Here is a 19,892-nt window from a genome sequence, read left to right as displayed (position 1 = left end):
ATAGAGAAATAACTGAAAAACTAACTTTCTCCAGTGGATAATGCTTTATAATAAATTATTCGAGAGTCTGCAAACCAAGCCCCCCTTCTTTATTTAAAAAAAACAAAAAACAAAAAAACAACAACATGTTTCTCCTGTAGTAGGAATGGCCTTGCAAATTCCTGGCAGCAAGGCAGCAGCAAATTCCTTGTATGAAACAGTGGCTGTGATGCTGTGTCTAGTTGAGTGCTCCTTGTCTTAGGTAATTCTGGCAAACTTCCAAGCCTGGAGTACGGCATGTAGCACAGTGCTATGTGACAGTGTGTAAGTGTATGCTCCCAGGAGTGTACGTCATATATTAACTCCACCAGACCCTGCCAAATCTCTCCTGCCCTCTCCACATTTGCTTCCTCCAATTTCCTTACCATATTCTCAAAATGCCCTGGGAATGATGTTATATTGTAAGAAGAAACACAAAACTATGATGAATAGAACACTACTCGATGGATTTGATACAAGCACTTCTCCAGGTTTGCACATTGCACCACCCACAAGGGAACACATAAAGAACCTGGCTTCAGATGGCTCATCAGATCCAGGAACACTATACTGGCAGAGTCTAGGATATCTGACTCAAGCCCACAGCTGTAAATCAACTCTGAGTTAGAATGTATATTTGCATGGAAAGCGTATTTTCAGACAGTCATTTCAAAGTCTGACCTAAACCTGTTTTCAATCTATTTTAAATGCTGATTTGAATAAGCTTTCAAAGTCTCAAATCCAAAGATGATCCAAGCTTTTGCTTAAACGGAACAAGCTTAAAGTTGTAAAAATGGGCATACCTGAACTCTCTTCAGAGACCTCAAAATTTGAAATACTCTCAGACAATTTTTTGTCCTAAATCTTAAGAAATAACTTAGGGCAGGATTTCCCATCCCATATTCCCCAAATGTTTTTCTCTCTGTGAGTTTGAATCCGTCCAAAACGCCAAACCTAAATATGAGAGAGAGTCTGGTACCATTCATATGGATACTGAGGATAGGAGCATGTATGGGACAAGAGTTCTAGCAGCAATTTAAATCCTAACTTTTAAGAAATGGAAAATTAAACGGCTCTAAAGCAGTGCAACCTCTGCTCTAAAACCACTAAAATTAAGTGAAGATATATATACATGAATAAACATTTAAAAAGTACTTAAACACTGTGACATGCTAGTATATACACATGTACAATTTTCTGAACACCTTAACTCTAAGGTAATTTTAGCAATCATGTATGTGACTAACTAACCTCCAAAGAGATCCACTTCAGCAGTGACAGCAGTAACAGTTGTAGTAGTTGAGGCAGAAGCTGAAGCAGTTGCAATTTCAGCAGTTGTAGGAGGAGGAGTAGATTCTGGTGCAAATGGATCTGAAATCTGAGCTTCAGAGGGAACAGAGGAAAGTGTAGCCAAAGAATCTATGTTGCACCAGAGATGGAGGAAAATAGAAGAAAAGGAAAGGACAAAAGATATACCAGGCTCCAAATGATCAAAATGAGGACAGTTATTAAGATATGGAAGTCTCTCAAAACAAAAGTTTAAAATAAAGCTTTACTCACCCTCTCCCAAAAGGTCTATCCATGTCCATTATGTGTCAGCATTTGAAGAAACAAAGAGATAAAGCTGAAACATTCAACCACACCAATGTCCAAGCAGGGTGAGGCACTAACTGAAGAAATCTTAGCTTTCCAGACCATTTGTATCAGAAAAGTCAACACACAGTCATCCCTCTGTATCAGCAGATTCCACATCCATGGATTCAACCAACCATGGGCCAAAAATATTTGAAGAGAAATGTTACGTTGTTGCTGACATGTACTATGTAGTTAGGCCTACCATGGTTACATCTGTACTGAACATGTACAGACTTTTTTCTTGTCATTATTCCCTAAAAAACAACTATTCACATAGCATTTACATTGTATTGGGTATTACATGTAATCCAGAGATGATTTTAAAGTATACAGGAGGATGTGCGTCGGTTACATGCAAATACACCCCATTTTGTATAAGGGACTTGAACATTTGCAGATTTTGGTACCTGAGGGGGTCCTGTAACCAATGTGTTGTGGATACTGAGGGATGACTGTATTATGTACTATCATCATGGAACTTTTGAGCTGGAAGGGACCTTAATGATTCTCTAGACCAAGTTTCTAATTTCACAGATGGGAAAATTGAGAACAACGGAGGTCAAGATACTTACCTTAAGTCAGTTCTACACAATTTTCACAAACTACTTATTTCTTAGCAGATTTACCATGTCATTGGCTTTGGTTGATTGTACTATACTATAAATGTCAATTCTGAAGAAACTGTGGTTAACCATACTTTATTGATCTTTATTATTTGATTTACTGCTGCAGCCTGTAATAAGTGGAGGCTTTTATAATAGCTATAATGTGATGTAGAACATACATACAAAACATAGTCAAAGAAATGAATGCAAGTTTAGGGGTTAGAAAAAAGAAACCCTAACCTAAACCATTTTCTTCTTCATAAGTTTCACATTATCAGATACTTCAAAATTTGATGCATAATCTTAACATTTAGAAACATTATGTAATAACACATGAGAATTATTTTAAAGACAAATGTGACATATTATACATCATCAAAACTCTTTAGCCCTTCTAAGGTCAGCATTCATACTTTCTTAGTGTTCAACAGTGAGATTACAGTTGGCAACCTAAATAAAAAGCTAGGAGGGGTTATTCTTAACCATACTATGACTTCGGGTTAAACACTTAGCATGTCTAATGACATTCTTCTACTCTCAGCCACATAATACACCTCAGCGCTGATATTTGAATTCATGAATATTACTGGAAATTTTATCATAAAAAAATTTACCAGACTCATTGGAAAGACTTTTTTTTTCAAAGTTTTGAAAACAAATGAGAACTCAGTAAACCAAAAGTTCTAGAAGACATTTAAAAAACTGAGAGACATGAATTTGGCATAAAAATTAATCACATTCATTTAATTGTGCATTTGGCAAACCCAATACTATGTAGAGCCCTCTACAGGTATACTGCCCTGTTTCCCCGAAAATAAGACCTAGCCGGACCATCAGCTCTAATGCGTCTTTTGGAGGAAAAATTAATATAAGACCCGGTATTATATTATAAGACCCAGAAGACCGGGTCTTATATTAATTTTTCCTCTAAAAGACGCATTAGAGCTGATGGTCCGGCTAGGTCTTATTTTCGGGGAAACATGGTAAGATAATCAAGACTCTTCCTAACCAAATCTTACCTATTTCAAAACAACATTAGAAAATTACAGCACATGGTTACTTGACATTAAAAACAGTTTTGAAACGTGAGAATGTATACCTAATAAATAGAGTCAAAAAAGGATCTATGTTGACTTGAGGCTAGGGTATATTCTGCTGTTAGATGGCCAGGTTCCAAATCCTAAGGAACAGAAGGTTCTTCCAATAATTCTTCAATAGTACCTGGGTCAATACATGCATTACTCCATAGTCACACTTCCTAAAAATATTAATTAGAAACCAAAGTGAGTCATCAGAAGCCAGATAGACTTGGCTACTCTCTTCTCCTGGTGTTTGTGGGACCCTCCCTCTTCCTGCCCTTATCAATGGCTATTTCAAGCTGCAGTGTCACATAGCAAAAGAGCTAACAGCCATGTGATTTGCAGTTTGCAGACCTGCTATTGCCTATGATAGGGAATGAGCAGCTTATTTCATACATTTGGTAAGTGAGGGAAAAATAGACTTACTATGTGTACTAGAAGGAGAGAGAAATAAAAAGATTTTTAAAAAGAAGTATACAAGATTAAAATATTAGTTTTTGCTTTTGACTACTGTTTTGTTTAGCTGTAAGGTGTTGAGATTTCCTGCAATGATATGATGGAAGAAGAAAATAAAATTTCCTTGGAAATTGTGCAATAATTAAGTATATTGGTGGATAATTGAAACTGAAAAACTTTTTCCACTCCTGGGAACCGCAGGTTTTAGTCTCCAAAATCTTAATTTTCTAGATGAACTATAACTTATGTTACTTATTCCTTGTTTTATGTAAATTTTTCTCTACTACAAATGGAAGTCCCTTCATTTCATTTAGGATGATGGGGACAGTTATTAAATAGTTCTCAAAACTACCACTTTTTGTAAAGAACTAAACTATACAAAAAACCTACAGCAGCACAGTTCATATATAAGTAGTACATAATCGGACATGTTTTTGCATTATAGAAATTACTAGAAAATATTCATTGTAATTGAGGAAACAGAAGTACAACAAAATTAACAAGGAAATCTATATTCTGCTGAGATGTAGATAAACTTTTATGTTATTATGAAGATTAAATGTGTTAATATATTTATTACGTGCTTACCCATGATAGCAAATAATAGTAACAAGCAATATTTAAGTCAAATTATGATTTTCATTATTGAACTGTGAATTTCAAAGCTTCTATAAATCTCTCAGTGTTTGTGTGTATGTGTGTTTGCGTATTTGCATGTGAATGAAAACAGACTATAAATATGTCCCTTAGATTTAATTAACAAGAAAATAGTAATATGGGTTGCAAAACCTGCTTGTACTATAGCTAATATTCCACATGGAAACTATTAAAGTCATATGATCATATAATATTAATGAGCTTTCAAATGTATGTTGATAATTAATTTCTATTAGGTCTATTAATTCTAATAAAACCCTAGCAGTAATTCCATGTTTCCCAAAAAATAAAAATTTCACTTCAAGCATTTATAGTAAGAAATTATCTGTTTTCCCACTTCTAAAATACAAAACAATATGACACACACATTCATTTGTTTGTGCTGAGAGATTAATTTATTATGACGAAAACAATGCTCTACCCATTATGGGTCCAAAGATAGGAATTTTAAACACACTTAGTATTCTTTTAAACATGTTTACTATTACTGCACATGATGCCAAATATTATATGCATTATTTAAATTAAATTTACTAAAATGTGCATCTACTAAAATTTGGTTGCTTTACACCAACAAGAAAAATTAATGTAATTTACAAAATATCCCCTAATGGCAGTATTTACCAGTACCTACAACTTCCAAAGGAACTTCATAAAGACCTGAAGTGGTGATAGTCTTTGGAAAATGAAATCTTACTATGGTTAGGGTCAGATAAAAACATCCAAATAGGTCCAAAAAGTTTTAAAGTTTGTATTTTACTGTCTAGTTATACAAAAATCAAATATGCTTCAATAATAGAAGCAGCCTGATCTCATCAAACAAGATTGAGAACGTGATTTTATTTTATTTTTCTGCTTAGTCAAATGACCCAAAACATATTTGTTACAATCTACCATCCTATTCAATCACGACCAAGTATCTGTAGGATAAATGCAAACTGAAGGTAACTATTACACTAGTTTACTCCAATTTCTTAAGGTTTATAATTTTTACTGTTTTGCTTAGAAAATGTATTTGTTAGTGTTTTCTCCCTACCTGGCTTTTCTACTACTATGCAATACTGCAGTTGTAGATGTTTTGTTGAGACAGAAGATTAATGCTGTCTAATCATCAAAAAGTGACCATGAGGCTCTAAGTAAGGTTTCTAGTAGCCTACAAGGTGCTCGATACTAATTATTAATAAATAAATAAATAAATAAATAAATAAATAAATAAATAAGTAAATAAAAGTGCCAGCAGATTAGAAAAAGAAAAGCACCTCTTTCTCCAGGATTGTGGCAGGCTCTCAGCTTGGCTAGAAGCAGGCTGGATATGAACCCCTCCCGTTCTGCCTTTGAGTATCACACAAACTACATGTCCATGTCAGACAGCCCTGGCTGAAAAACCACATTATTCTGCTTTCTTCTGTATCCACCGATACTGGGATGTTTCAATTATCAATAGTTACTTATTTCTAACAAGTAACTATTATTTCTAACAAGACTGAAATGTATTCTAATAAAATTAGTTATTATAACTTATTCCTTATAAATATTATGTTTTAGCAAAAAGTCCTTGGAGGTGAGTATGAATAAAAATGTTATACTGAAATTTAAAAAGAGTTCACCTAGGTTTTTCTTTTGTAAATGAAAACGTGTCTCTGTAATCAGTGATTGAAATCAGTGATTAGTGATTGAAATCAGTGATTGTAATGGTGATTGAAAGTAACCTCACAGGGTGATCTGATCATAGATTCCTAACTGAGCAGGTCATGGTGGGGAGTCAGCCCTAGGCCTATAATTTCTTTAGTAAAAGGTTTATCTTTGCCTTAAGCAAGTCCTGTCCATTGTTCTTGTACATCTAGGTTAGCACATCTTTGAAATGCCAAAGTAATCCCCCTTTCCAGACCCCTCAGAGGCAGTAACCACCCTCAAGGTGGGACATAATCTTGTTAAGTATCCTGTAATCCAATCAGAGAGCTTTCCCTGCCTTGCTTTCTCCCATCTTCATGTAGTCTTCCTTATGATCCCTTCTTAATTCCAAAGGTATAAAAGAAACTGCAAAACCACCATTCTCGGGAGCATCTGAGATCTTACTTCCTGTTATGTCATCAGTTTGGCTCAAATAAACTCATAAAAATTCTCTACAGGTTTGGACGTTTCTTATGTCAACATTTTTTATTTGACATTCTTTTGGTGCCGAAAGTTAAAAAAGAGATAAAATTTCTCTTCAATTTCATGCTAGAGAATAAGATTAAAGGAGATAAGTTTGCAGTTTCACGGTTCATTAAAGTCCTAAATAAATCACTAAATGTTTGGTAAGTTCTAAAAAGCACGAAGAGTGAAATACATACTGATTTAAACAGTTGAATTACAGAGTTAATACAGTCATATAAAACTGAAAAAAATATATTTATAACCCCATAAATTTATAATTAACACTAAATTTTAAAGCACAAAAGTTCTATAGAAGTTATTTATATGAATTTTATGATGGAGAAAGTATGATTTAAAAATATGGTTTTGAAGGATCTTAAATAGGAAAATATAATACACTGTATTGTATAAGACACTGTGCTGATGAAAATAAATTATTAGTAAATTGAAAAAATCAAACATTTAAAAAAACGAAGCTCAAAATGAAAACATATGAACCAGAAGAATGCCTTTATAAAGTCTCTTCAGCATAATTTTCCTTTACCAACTGAAATTTAATAAAGTTAAATGAAGTGGAAAGAACAATTTTATTTAAAAATTGGTAGCTGTACGCTTTGGAGCTGAACATTTCAACATAGGAATGGGTTTAAATATTTAAAATGGAAAACCACCTATATTTAAAATGCTCACATTTATAGTTAGCAACTTTATTTCAGAGCTGGTTATCTTTTGTTTACTTTGTAACCAAAAAAAACTTAGAAATAAAGAGATTATACTACGTACTTTGGATGTCATACCAACAAACTATTTACCAAGCCCACCCAAGGATTATTTCATTATCTAGGGGAATGTGACTGCATTTGAATTTGTAATTTGTTAATTAAGGACTCTGAATCTGAGATGATATATAAAATTACAGATCTTGTCTGTTAGTGATGCAAATATTTTGTCTGGGAGAAAAGATAACTTCAAGATATGATTTTTATTGCACTATCAAACATTAACCAGTTTTGTATCTATCCAAGCCACCTTATTCTAATATTCCTTTTCAAATATCTATAAATACTCACTTCCTCAAAGTGTTCTTTGAACTAGCGTTAACATTTTGTTTCCTCATCAGAAAGTTAATGTCTTTTACCTGTGTTGTTTCTTCTCCCTCCTGGCTTTACTGAGGTATAATGGACAAATAAGAATTGCATATATTTAAGATGCACAATGTGGTAGTTTGATATACCATATGCTGCAGTGTATAAGGCACTCCCATGTATTATGCACTCCCACGTTTTTGGCCTAAAGTTTCAAGGAAAAAAGTCTTTTGTTTTAATTTTTAATTCAAATTTTTATTTGTTTACACTTAGGTACTTGTTTTTCGTATTATAAAGGCATTTAGCACTTATTTTTTAACATATTATAAGAAATTTCATGTAACAAATATTTACAAAACACAAGAACAGATACAAGGTACAAGAAATTTTATGTACTGGTAACAAATTTATCATATTTATGGATCATAGAAGGCCAAGAGCTCTTCATCGTTGCAAGTTCCTTACAAGTTCAACAAAACTGATTATCGTATTCCAGGTTAGTTTGCATGCAGATATCATTATTGATTTCCAGAGTTATACTTTTAACTCATAAGCATAAATAAAAGAATTAAAAACATTTATATAGATATGGAATTAGTACTACCCATGTTTAATGTGCATCCTTATTTTTCCCTCACAAATTTGGGCAAAAAAGTGTGCATTATACATGGCAAAATATGGTGCGTGTGTATATATATATATATATATATATATATATATATATATATATATATATACATATTGTGAAATGATTACCACAATCAAACTAATTAATAATACAGTCATCATCTCACATAGTTACTATCTTTATTTTTGTGGTGAGAATACTTAAGATTTACTCTCTAAGTAAATTTCAAGTGTACAGTAGAGTATTATTAACTATAGTCACAAAACCATATATTAGATCTCCAAAACTTACTCATCTTACAAGTGACCAGTTGTACCCTTTGGTCAACATCTCCCCATCCTGTACCCTGCCCTCAATCCCCCATCCCCCACCTCCAGCCCTTGGCAACCAACATTCTACTTTCTGCTTCTATGGGTTTGACTTTTTTAGATTCCACATGTAAGTGAGATCATACAGTATTTCTCTTTCTGTGTCTGGCTTATTCACTGAGCATAATGTCTTCCATGCTCATCCACGTTTCATAACTGGGAGGATTTCTTTCTTTTTTCAGGGCTGAATAATATTCAGTTGAATATAGATATAATACATTTTCCTTATCCTTTTGTCCGTTGAAGGAAATTTAGGTTATTTCCATATCTTGCCTATTGTGAAAAATGCTGCAGCGAACATGCGAATGCAAATATCTCTTTTATTTATATCCTAATATATTATATCCATATCCATATCCAAATCCACATGTATATATCCAGAAGTGGGATTGGTTAATTCAGTGGTAGTTCTATTTTTGATTTTTTGAGGAATCTCCATACTGTTTTCCAAATGGCTGTACCAATTTACATGTCCACCAACAGTATACATGGGTTCCCTTTGCTCCACACTGTCACCAACAGTTATTATCTCTTGTCTTATTGATAACAGCCATCCTAACAGGTGTGAAGTGGTATCTCACTGTGGTTTTGATTTGCATTTTCCTAATGATTAGTGATATTGAGCACTTTTTCATATACCTGTGGTCATTTGTATGTCTTCTTTGGAAAATATCTGTTCAGGTCCTTTGCCCATTTTTTAATCAAGTTATTTGCTTCTTTGCTATTGAATTCTCTTATATATTTTGGACATTAACCCCTCATTAGGTAGATGGTGTCAAGTATGTTTTTCCCATTCCATAGGTTGCATTTTCATTTTGTTGATTGTTTCCTTTGCTGTGCAAAAGCTTTTTAGTCTGATGTAGTCCCACTTGCTTATTTTTGCTTTTGTTGCGTGTGTTTTTGGTGTCTTATCAAAAATTCATTGCTAAGACTAAAGTCTAGGAATTTTCCCCTTATGTTTTCTTCTAGTTTTATGGTTTAAGGTCTTATATTTAAGTCTTTAATCTGTTTGAGTTAATTTTTGTGTATGGTTTAAGATAAAGTTCCAATTTCATTTTTTTTTTTTTTTTGCATGTGGATATCCAGTTTTCCCAACTCCATTTATTAGAGATTATCCTTCCCCTATTGTGCATTCTTGGTGTTCTTGTCAAAGGTTAGTTGACTATATAGGTGTGGATTTATTTCTGGGCTCTTCTCTCTTCCACTGGTTGAAGTATCTGTTTTTATGTAAGTACCATAACATTTTGATTACTATAGTTTTGAACTATAGCTTGAAATATGGAAGTGTTATGCCTCCAGCTTTGTTCTTTCTCAAGATTGCTTTGGCTATTTGGGATCTTTTGTGGCCTGTATGAATGACAGAATTATTTTTTCTATTTATAGACAAATGCTGGGATTGCATTGAATTTGTGGATCACTTTGCGTAGTATGAACCTTTTAACAATGTTAATTCTTCCAATACATGAACACAGGTTATTTTTCCATTTCTTTGTGTCTTCCATTTCTTCCACCAATATTTTATAGTTTTAACATACAGATCTTTCACTTCTCTGGTTAAATTTATTCCTAAGTATTTTATTCTTTGTTAATGCCATTGTAAATGCGATTGTTTTCTTCATTTCTTTTTCAGGTAGTCTATTGTTAGTGTACAGAAATGCAATTGATTTTCGTATGTTGTGTATCTTTCAACCTTACTGAATTCATTCATTCGTTCTACTAGTTTCATGGTGGGGTCTTTAGGCCTTTATACATGTAAGTCATTAGGGCTTTCTACATATATGTCATCTGAAGAGACAATTTTACTTCTTCCTTTCCAATTTGGACGACTTTCATTCCTTTTTCTTACCTAACTGCTCTGGCTAAGACTTTCAGTACGATGTTGAGTAGAAGTGGAGAGAGTGGGCATGCTTGTCTTTTTCCTAATCTTAGAGGAAAACATTTCAGCTTTTTTTCCATTGAGTATGATAGTTGTGGGTTTGTCATATATGACCTTAATTATGGGGTACAATCCTTCTATACCTAATTTGTTGGGAGTTTTGATCATGAGAGAATGTTGAATTTTGTTAAATGTCTTTCCTGCACTTATTGAGATGATATACTTTTTATCCTTCATATGTATGATATGGTGTGTTATGTTTATTGATTTGCATATGTTGAACCATCTTTGCATTCTAAGGATAAATCCCACTTGATTGTTGTGTATATCCTTCTAATTTATTGTGGAATTGGGTTTAATATTTGTTGAGGATCTTTGTAGCTATGTTCACCAGGGAGTGGCCTGTAATTTAATTAACTTTTCTGTAGTTTCCTTATCTGTTTTTGATAGGGTAATACTAGCCTTTAAAAAAAATAAGTTTGGAAATGTTTCCTCCTTTTCAATTTTTTTTGAAAGAGTTTGACAAGGATTGTCATTAATTATTGTTTAAATGTTTGGTAGAGTTTACCTGTGAAGCTATCTGGTCAGGGTTTTTTTTTTTTGGTGGGCGGTTTTGGATTATTGCTTCAATCTCCTTATTCATTATCAGTCTGTTCAGATCTCTATTTCATCATGATTCTGTGTTGGTCAGCTCTATGTTTCTAGAAATTTATCCATTTCTTGTAGGTTATGCAATTTGATGGCATCTAATTGTTCATAGCAGTGTCTTATGATCCTTGTATTTCTATGGTATCAGTAGTAACATTATTTATGATTTTACTTTTGAGTCCTTGCTCTTTTTTTCTTGGTTAGTCTAGCTAATGGTATGTCATTTTAAAAAATCTTTTTATTTTTTTTAAACAACAGCAACTCTAGTTTGATCTTTTCTATTGTCTTTCTAGTCTTTATTTCATTTATTTCTGCTCAAATCTTTACTATTTCCTTCCTTTTGCTTACTTTGGACTAAGTCTGTCCTTCTAGTTCCTTCAGATGTAAAGCTTGGTTGTTTATTTCAGATCTTGCTTTTTCTTTTCCTTAAATGCCTAAATGTAGGCATTTATCACTATTAACTTCCCTCTTAGATCTGCTTTTGTGGCATCCCATAGGTTTTGGTATGTTGTGTTTCCATTTTCGCTTGTCTCAAGATACTTTTTGATTTATTTCTTCTTTGATCCACTGGCTGGCCAGGAGTATGTTATTTAATCTCCACATATTTGTAAATTTTCCAATTTTCCTTCCGTTACTGATTTCTAGTTTCATACCACTGAGTTCTAAAAGGATATCTGATATGATTTTAATCTTCTTTAACACTGTTAAGATTCATTTTGTGTCCTAATATCCTGGAGAATGTTATGTGCATACTTGAGAAGAACATATACAGGTATCTTCCACTTCTCAAAAGTTCACTTTTTGCCACTGTACTTTTACAAAAGACCTACAATAGTGCTGTTTTTGCTAAATGAAGGAAATCCGAAGAGGATTTTTGCTATTAGAAAAAAAGGTAAAAAGCAAAAATAGTATCTAGCATTTGTCTGAGTATCCTTAAACTTAATGTAAGCCTCCTGTAGCCAGCATATTATTGGATCATGAACCACTCTGTCTTTTGACTGGAGAATTTAATACATTTCCATTTAAAATAATTATCGATAGGTAAAGGCTTACTATTGCCTTTTTATTATTTTCTGTTTTGTAGTTTCTTTTTTCTTTCTCTCTTGCTGTCTTCCTTTTTGATTAGTTGATTTTCCTCAATGGTATGCTGTGATTCCTTTCTTTTTGTCTTTTAGAATCCACTAGAAGTTTTTTTCTGTGTTTACCATGGGCTTACATAAGACATAACAGTCTATTTTAAGCAGATAACAATTTAACTTCAATCTCATATAAAACCTCTACACTTTTACTTTTCTTCCCGCTTATATTTTATGCTTTGCTATTACACTTAACATCTTTTTAATTAATTAATTAATTAATTAATTAATTATTGGGGAACAGTGTGTTTCTCCAGGTCCCATCAGAGCTCCATGTCGTTATCCTTCAATCTAGTTGTAGAGGGCACAGCTCAGCTCCAAGTCCTGATGCCATTTTCAATCTTTAGTTGCAGGGGGCACACATCCTATGTGGGAACTGAACTGGCAACCTTCTTGTTGAGCGCTCTAACCAACTGAGCCATCCGTCTGCCCCTCTGGAAGCTCAAAGGCAGTTCGTTGTCTTCAATCTAGTTGTGGAGGGCACTGCTCACTGGTCCATGTGGGAATCGAACAAGCAACCCTGTTGTTCAAAGCTCGTGCTCTAACCAACTGAGCCATCGGCTGCCCGTTAACATATTTTTATATATTAACAAGTTATTATAGTTTTAGTTATTTTTATTTCTTTTGTCTTCTAACTTTTATGCCAGTTAAAAGTGATTTACCTACCATTATTACAGTATTAGAATATTATGAATTTGACTATATATTATATTTACCAATGCATTTTATACTTTCATATATTTTCCTGTTGTTACTTAACATCCTTTTGTTTTAATTTGAAGAACTCCCTTTGGCATTTCTTGTAAGGTAGGTTCAGTGGATATGAACTTCCTCAGCTTTTGTTTGTTGGGAAACGTCTCTCTTTCCTTCATTTCTGAAGGTCTGATTTACTTGGTATAGTACTCTGGGTTGGCAGTTATTTTCTTTCAGCACTTTGAATATATCATCCTACTATCTTCTGGTCTGCAAGGTTTCTGCTGATAAATGTGCTGATAGCTGTTCCAGGATTCCCTTGTATCTAATCTAGGTCAAATTTCTCTTCCTTTTCTCAAAATTTTCACTTTGTCATTGATTTCTGACAATTTAATTAACACTGTGTCTTGGGGTAATCATCTTTGAGATGATCTTGCTTGGGACTTTTGAACTTGATGAATGTAAATGTCCATTCCCTGCCCAGGACTTAGGAAGTTTTCAGCCATTATTTCCTTAAATAAGCTTCCCCTTTCTCTCTTTCTTCTTCTGGGACTCCCATAATGCATATATTTGTTCATTTGATGGAATCCTATAGGTCTTGTATGCTTTATTCACTCTTTTTCCTTTTAGTTCCTCTAAGTGGATATTTTATAATGCTCTGTTCTTGAGTTTGCTGATGCTTTATTCTGTCTGATCAAGCCTGATGTTGAAACTTTCTTGAGTTTTTCAGTTCATTCATTGTGTTCTGAAGTTCCAGGATTTCTGTTTGGGTCTTTTTTACGGTTTCTATTTCTTTATTAAACTTCTCATTTTATCCATGTATTATTTTCTTGATTTCATCTAGTTGTCTAGCTATGTTCTCTTGCATATCATTGAGCTCCTTTAAGATGATAATTTTGAATTCTTTGTCAGGCAATTCGTAGATCTCCATTTCTTTGGAGTAAGCTACTAGACCTTTATTAGTTTCTTTTGGTGGTGTCATGTTTGTTTGCCTGATTCTTTGTGATCCATGTAGCCCTGCATTGGTATCTATACATTTGAAAAAGCAAACACCTCTTTCAGTCTTTAAAAACTGGTTTTGACAGGGCAAGACTTTCTCCTGTCAGGTCTCTGGGCTGATGATATTGCATCCAGGACTGCTGTTGAATGGGGATGGAGCTGGGTCATGTGGCTGTTGCTGGGTCTGCTGTGGGTCCATGGCTGGTGGATCTATAAAAGGGGCTTGGGTGGGTATGGATCCTGTCTGATCCCTGGGTGGATAAGACTACCTTCAGGACCTTGGTCATTAGTGCTGGAGTTGTGATAAGGGTCCAATTCAGTGTCTGCAGTTGGGTACACAGATGGCAGGCTTGTTACCAGGGGCATGGATGGATGTGGCTCCTGCTGGGTTGCTGGGCAGACAGGAGTAGCCCTGGATCACATCTCAGTGTGTCTGGAACTTAGTTAGAGGGTGTGTCTCCCACCGGCCCCTTGGTTGGGTACAACTACTTCCTGACTGAGGTGGGAGGGGATGGAGCTGAGTCATAAGACTGCTTCAGGATCTGAGGTTGGACAAAGGTCAGTGGGACTGCCTCTGGTGGCACAGACCAATGTTTATCCCACTGGATCCCTGGGCAGGCAGGACTGCTCCTAGACCCTGAATGAAATGGGCTGGAGCTGAATCACAGCTCATTTCAGGGTCCACAGGTGTAGGCTAGCCTTCTCAAAACAACCCTCCTCAGTCTTGGGCTTCACTGAGGTTTTGCAGCCTCCTACCTGGATGTCAATGCTCCTACAAAGGTACTTTTGTCCATGGAAGGTTGTCAAATTATTGTTGCTGTGGGGAGATGAGATGGAGCACCTCCTATTCCACCATATTGCTTATGTCACTTTATCTGTATTGTTTCTATAGTGAGTCAGTTTTAAACTTAAAAAAAATTTATTTTCATAGTTTGATGCAGTCGGGCAAGGTATTAAAACCAACTCTGTGCACCTTTGAGAATTATGCAGTAATTAATTTTTATATTAGCATTATATATGCTTTTTAAATAAAATACTTATAAGACCTTTTTTTTCCCCCCTGAAATATAAGGATAAAATGGGAATGAAGCACTTAGGTGTCAGTCCTCTCAATCAGTTTAGTTTGGATCTTTCCTGGCACAAAGAAGAATCTATCCCAGATTTCAACTGCATTACGTCAAATACAACGTCAATAAAACCAATTCAGGTCTAAAGGAATCCATGAAGGTGGCTATATCTGAACAAACCAAACTAGAAATGCTGCCTTTGAGTAATTTCATAAATTTGCAGGAATACCTACTTCTCTAAAGCCTGAACTTTAGAGAACAACTACCAAAAATAATCAGAATTTTAGAATAGCAAGAAAAGAATGCCTTTATTCTAACATATGAAAAAACAACTATATGACTACTTGAACGTTTACAGGTACTTTATTACTGTATAATAGGTACTTCTTCTGTCTCTGTCTCTCTCTTTTGTCCATATATTTCAATCAATATATGCCATTCTGAGCATTTTCTCTCCAAAGTTTTTAGCACCATTTTGGATCCTCAGAAGGTAAGTGTAACAATTATATAGCCTGAATAAAAACCCCTGAAGAGAAAAATGGCATTCCTGTCTGATTTCACTCACCTCCCCATGTGGTGGCTCCTCCAGAAGGGGGTGGTGGTGCTGGTGCTGCAGCTGCTGCCGCCCCTCCAGAGGAAAAGTCTGGTTGGAGGTCCAGGAGATCACTAGATGGTTTAGAAGTGCTGAAAGGAAAATATAATTTTAAAATCAGATTTTGACATTTTATAATGTAAATATATTGTTAAATAAAGACTCATGCAAAAAACATCAAAGATTTTGTATATTTTAAGTCAAATAAGAGGACAATATTTTGGGAAAATATAGCAGTATAGCATATGTCCTTCTATGAAGGGCTGGCAAACTACTTTTGTAAAGGGCTAGATGCTAAGTATTTAGGTTTCTGTGCACGATGATCTCTATCACTACTTGACTCTGCCATTGTAGAATGAGACATAGTGCATAAACAAAGAAATGTGCCTTTGTTCCAATAAAATATTATTTACAAAATTAGACAGTGGGCTAGATTTGAGTGCTGGGTCAAAGTTTGCCAACTCTTGCTCTATAGACAATAACAGTTAAAACATATTTCAAACAATGGGTCACTCACCAAGTCATAGAGCAGAAATTAAAAGGGAGAACCTACATGCTTCAAAGTAAGGTGGAATTTTCTTAAACATGTTATGAAATGCTGATTATGAAGACTGTGACAAAGGAAACATACTCGAAATAGTAAAGATATTAGAGTAATAAAATTATGGGTAATTTTTTTTCCTTTTGTCTATTTTCTAAGTATTTCTTTTTTTGTATGGAAAATTTCTTGTCTTTAGAAGAAAAATAATTTATAAGCCAAAGATACTAAAATGAATAATTACTAATGTAACTTTTCTCTAAATAAACTACAATATATCAAGTTAGCCTGTTAAGAGGGTTCATCTAAAAATACTTCTATATTTTTTATTCTTATTCACTTGAGGCTATGTTTTTCAATACCCCTTCATCTGTAGAAGTTCTAAGGAGGAGCCTAGAGCTTTGCTATTCAAAGTGTCGCTCCCAAAATAGTAGCATCCTGAAACCTTGTTAGAAATGCAACATCTCAGGCTTATCCCATATCTACTATATCACAACTTTATTTTAACATGACCCCAGGTGTTTCACATGTACATTCAGGTTTAAGGAGCACTGGCCTAAAGGTTACCAGATCAGGGACCAAGCCATCAGGGTCCCGGGGTCCCCACCTCTCTTTGTAAACAGTAGTTCCATCTCTATCTTTTTCACATATTAGATTTTCAACTAATATTCTTTTGAAGAAAGGATTATGATGCTTTAAAAAGTTTCAAAACCCCTGAAACTTGCCTAGTTTTGATGTCCATTTCATAAACACAACTGGTATAAGTGCCAGGATAGGGAAACATTTATTAAGACCCAAATGAAAGCTTTTATAAGAAGCGATTTAGTATAGAGGCAGAAAGGACTTGGTTTTACCAAGCATGAGGATATAAAAAGCAGAACTAAGCAAGTAGAGGGTAATACAAGTAGCTAACATGGGCACATTAGTTGGATTTATTGGTCAGTTCAAAATTTAAGTCTCAAAATATAGGACATTCATAATCAGAGTCACAGATACTCTAAAATGAGGTTAGAATCCTTTCAAGGCAAAAGAGTCAAACAAAGAGTTGACCTAAAATTATTATTTGAGGAAGCTCCCATAAGCTGGGGCTTCATTTTAGGGAGCCCTGAGATTTCACAGAATTCAGTCATCCCCACCTCTCTCATTCCTTACCCGTACGTGCTTTAAAAACTGATTAGGGATACCACGGCAGTCTCTTCCCACCACCAGAGTTTTGAGTCCCTCAGATGCACCAGCTAATTCATCTCCAACTGTGAGCTTTTTTAAAAAGCACTTTAAGACACCCTTTTAATTTCCCATAAGAAAAAACTACTTTAGAAAACATTTTCCACATCAGCAAATTTCAGAACTTGAAGTGTGTGCATCATTTTTCCACTTCCTTTTCCAAATGCGTCAGCAACAAGGTGATCACAACTTAGGTCTTTCTAACACTTTGAGAGGTACAGGCCTAAGTAACTGTAAAAGGTACAAAATAACTTATTTGTGTGCCTAAAAATAATTTAAAAAAATATGCCGTGTTAGGACTAGCTTTCACTTGTCTGAAATAATTTGGGTTCAGTACATAAAAGCAAAACAAAAATTTCATCAAAATATTAATAAACAATTCACTGCATACTCGTTAACTAACCTGACTGGGACAGCCGCAGATGCAGTTGCAAATAAATCAACCGGTGGGGATGTGTCAATAGTTTTAGCTGGTGTAGAACTAGGAGATGTAACAGTTGTGGCTGGAGAAGACTGAAAGTGAAGATGCACAACACACTCTAGTCAAATACGAATCCACAAGACACAGAACAACAGGACTTTCACTTTGCAGACCTATGACATTCACATTAATTGTTTGGTAACTCATATTGGGAGAAAACACTCAAGAAAATTTGAAATAAAAAATTGTAATAAATAATCAATAGTGGACAAAACATCTTTAAAATTTTAAAAGTTAAATGTAATTTGTATAAAATGATAAAAAGATTTGGCTTAACATTGCAAAGACTTCTATTCATGTATTTAAAAACAAAGCTAAATGTATTTCCTGGACATAAAATAGGTGGGAATGATTTTCCTAACTGCCAAAAAATTTTTAAATTACCAGCTGCAATAGTTGTTATAAAATCAAGGCCATCCACTTTCCTTCACATCCTAAACAGATTTCATGTTAAGTCTTCTCAGGTGCCTTTAAAAAATCTAGAAATCTAACTTACAAAATAGTTCACAGATGGCAGAGAATAATTCACAAAAAAGATTCAAGTCACTGATAGCTTGAGGATATCATGACTATCTCATCACCGATATGACCGAGATCAAACTAAAAAAGTGAAATAAAAACTAACATGTATTGTCCTGGACTGGTTTATTTTTAAGAAGAGGACTTAACAGTCAGCTTAACATATTTATAAATTAAAATTCTTGTTATGCCAATTCTACTGTCTTTTATTTTGTATATTTAATTCTCCACATAGTCACAAGAGAAAGATTAAGGGAACATCTCAAAACAGTCTACTGATACTTAGTTCTGTAAGTGGAAAGGAGATATAACAGCAAGTAAAGTACACGAAGACCAAGACCAAGCAAGGGCTCCTAGATATAGCTGTAACTGGACATCTGACTTTAAATAGACCAAACTTAAAGGACATTTCAACAGAATATTTTAAGCAAAAGGACTGAGGAGATGAGAAATTTATAGAAATTTCTAGACGTAACTAGTATCTGTCCAATGCCTGTTTGTGCAAGAATATAACTAATATAACTAATTAAGAAGTCAAAATTCAATAGATACACAAATGTCAAATATTCAGCCCTTCAAGAAAAACAAAGGTATAAGCACTACGGCTGTTACTCAGAAAACATTATTATCCTCTCTTCACTCAAAATTCAAATTTTCCAAATGGAATGTGAAAGATTATCAATGGAATGGAAAGAAAGGGCTAACTAAAATTAATTTGCATGTCATTCACTGAGGACACTGAAAATTCCTCCAAAAGAAATTTTTTTTTAAAGAAACACAGGTAAATGAGCTTAAAAAGGTGTATGAAATACCACCAAGAACTTAATGACAGCAATGAATCTACAAACATAAATACAGAAACGAAGGTCTTCAAAGGCCCATTAAAATCTGCCTTGTAACAGCAATTTCTGAAGAGATGAGAGAGCTAGGAAACAGAACCAAAATAATCCATTATAAAAAGTCAGTAAAATTCCATTTGGCCAAAATGCAGAAACAGACCATCCCAAAGGATGTCATAATTTTACCACACTCTTCTCAACAGTCATATATTGGAATTTTTCACATAGACATAATGATTTTTAAATTTCGCTTTGTATCAGAATCACCACTGTTTGTTTTATTTGATTGTTTGTTCTAGCTTCCCTAAGGAGTCTTAGGTAGCCAGCCAGGCACTGGCACAGAATATGGTGTCTGGGACCCACCAGTGCAACCATGATGACATCCTTCATGTCTGTAATGACAGCAATTATATAATGGAAATTTGTCAAAGAGGAAAGAAAACATCACTTTTTTTTTTTTTGCCTGAAAAATACAATGGCAAATATGAACCACAGACCTACAGAAGTAAATGCTCTTGTCACTGATAACCCTAATCCTGTCCTTCAACATGCTAAAAAAGAGACAGGGAGGTGAAGGGGTTATTAAATTTATTAAAGTATACTGTGTAAAAGG

At 34.3% G+C, this 19,892-nt stretch overlaps 1 protein-coding gene across 14 annotated transcripts in view; it reads right to left on the bottom strand.

Annotated features, from left to right (window-relative positions):
• Positions 1–19,892, bottom strand: part of SNAP91 (synaptosome associated protein 91) — a 131,235-nt gene that overhangs the window by 40,056 nt on the left and 71,287 nt on the right. For all 14 annotated transcript variants that reach the window (XM_088795575.1, XM_088795573.1, XM_088795577.1 and 11 more), the window contains exons 12-15: positions 17,844–17,953; positions 15,652–15,770; positions 1,579–1,593; positions 1,270–1,437 (exon numbers count right to left, since the gene is read on the bottom strand). In XM_088795575.1, coding sequence (XP_088651701.1) covers positions 1,270–1,437; positions 1,579–1,593; positions 15,652–15,770; positions 17,844–17,953 — 412 coding nt within the window. The remainder of the gene's footprint in view (positions 1–1,269; positions 1,438–1,578; positions 1,594–15,651; positions 15,771–17,843; positions 17,954–19,892) is intronic.

The sequence above is a fragment of the Rhinolophus sinicus genome, chromosome 2 (genome assembly GCF_057876585.1).
Source record: "Rhinolophus sinicus isolate RSI-liver-muscle chromosome 2, RSI-T2T, whole genome shotgun sequence".
NCBI classification, from domain to species: domain Eukaryota; kingdom Metazoa; phylum Chordata; class Mammalia; order Chiroptera; family Rhinolophidae; genus Rhinolophus; species Rhinolophus sinicus.
The sequence above is the reverse complement of the archived record's forward strand: the minus strand, read 5'-3'. Positions and strand labels throughout refer to the sequence as shown.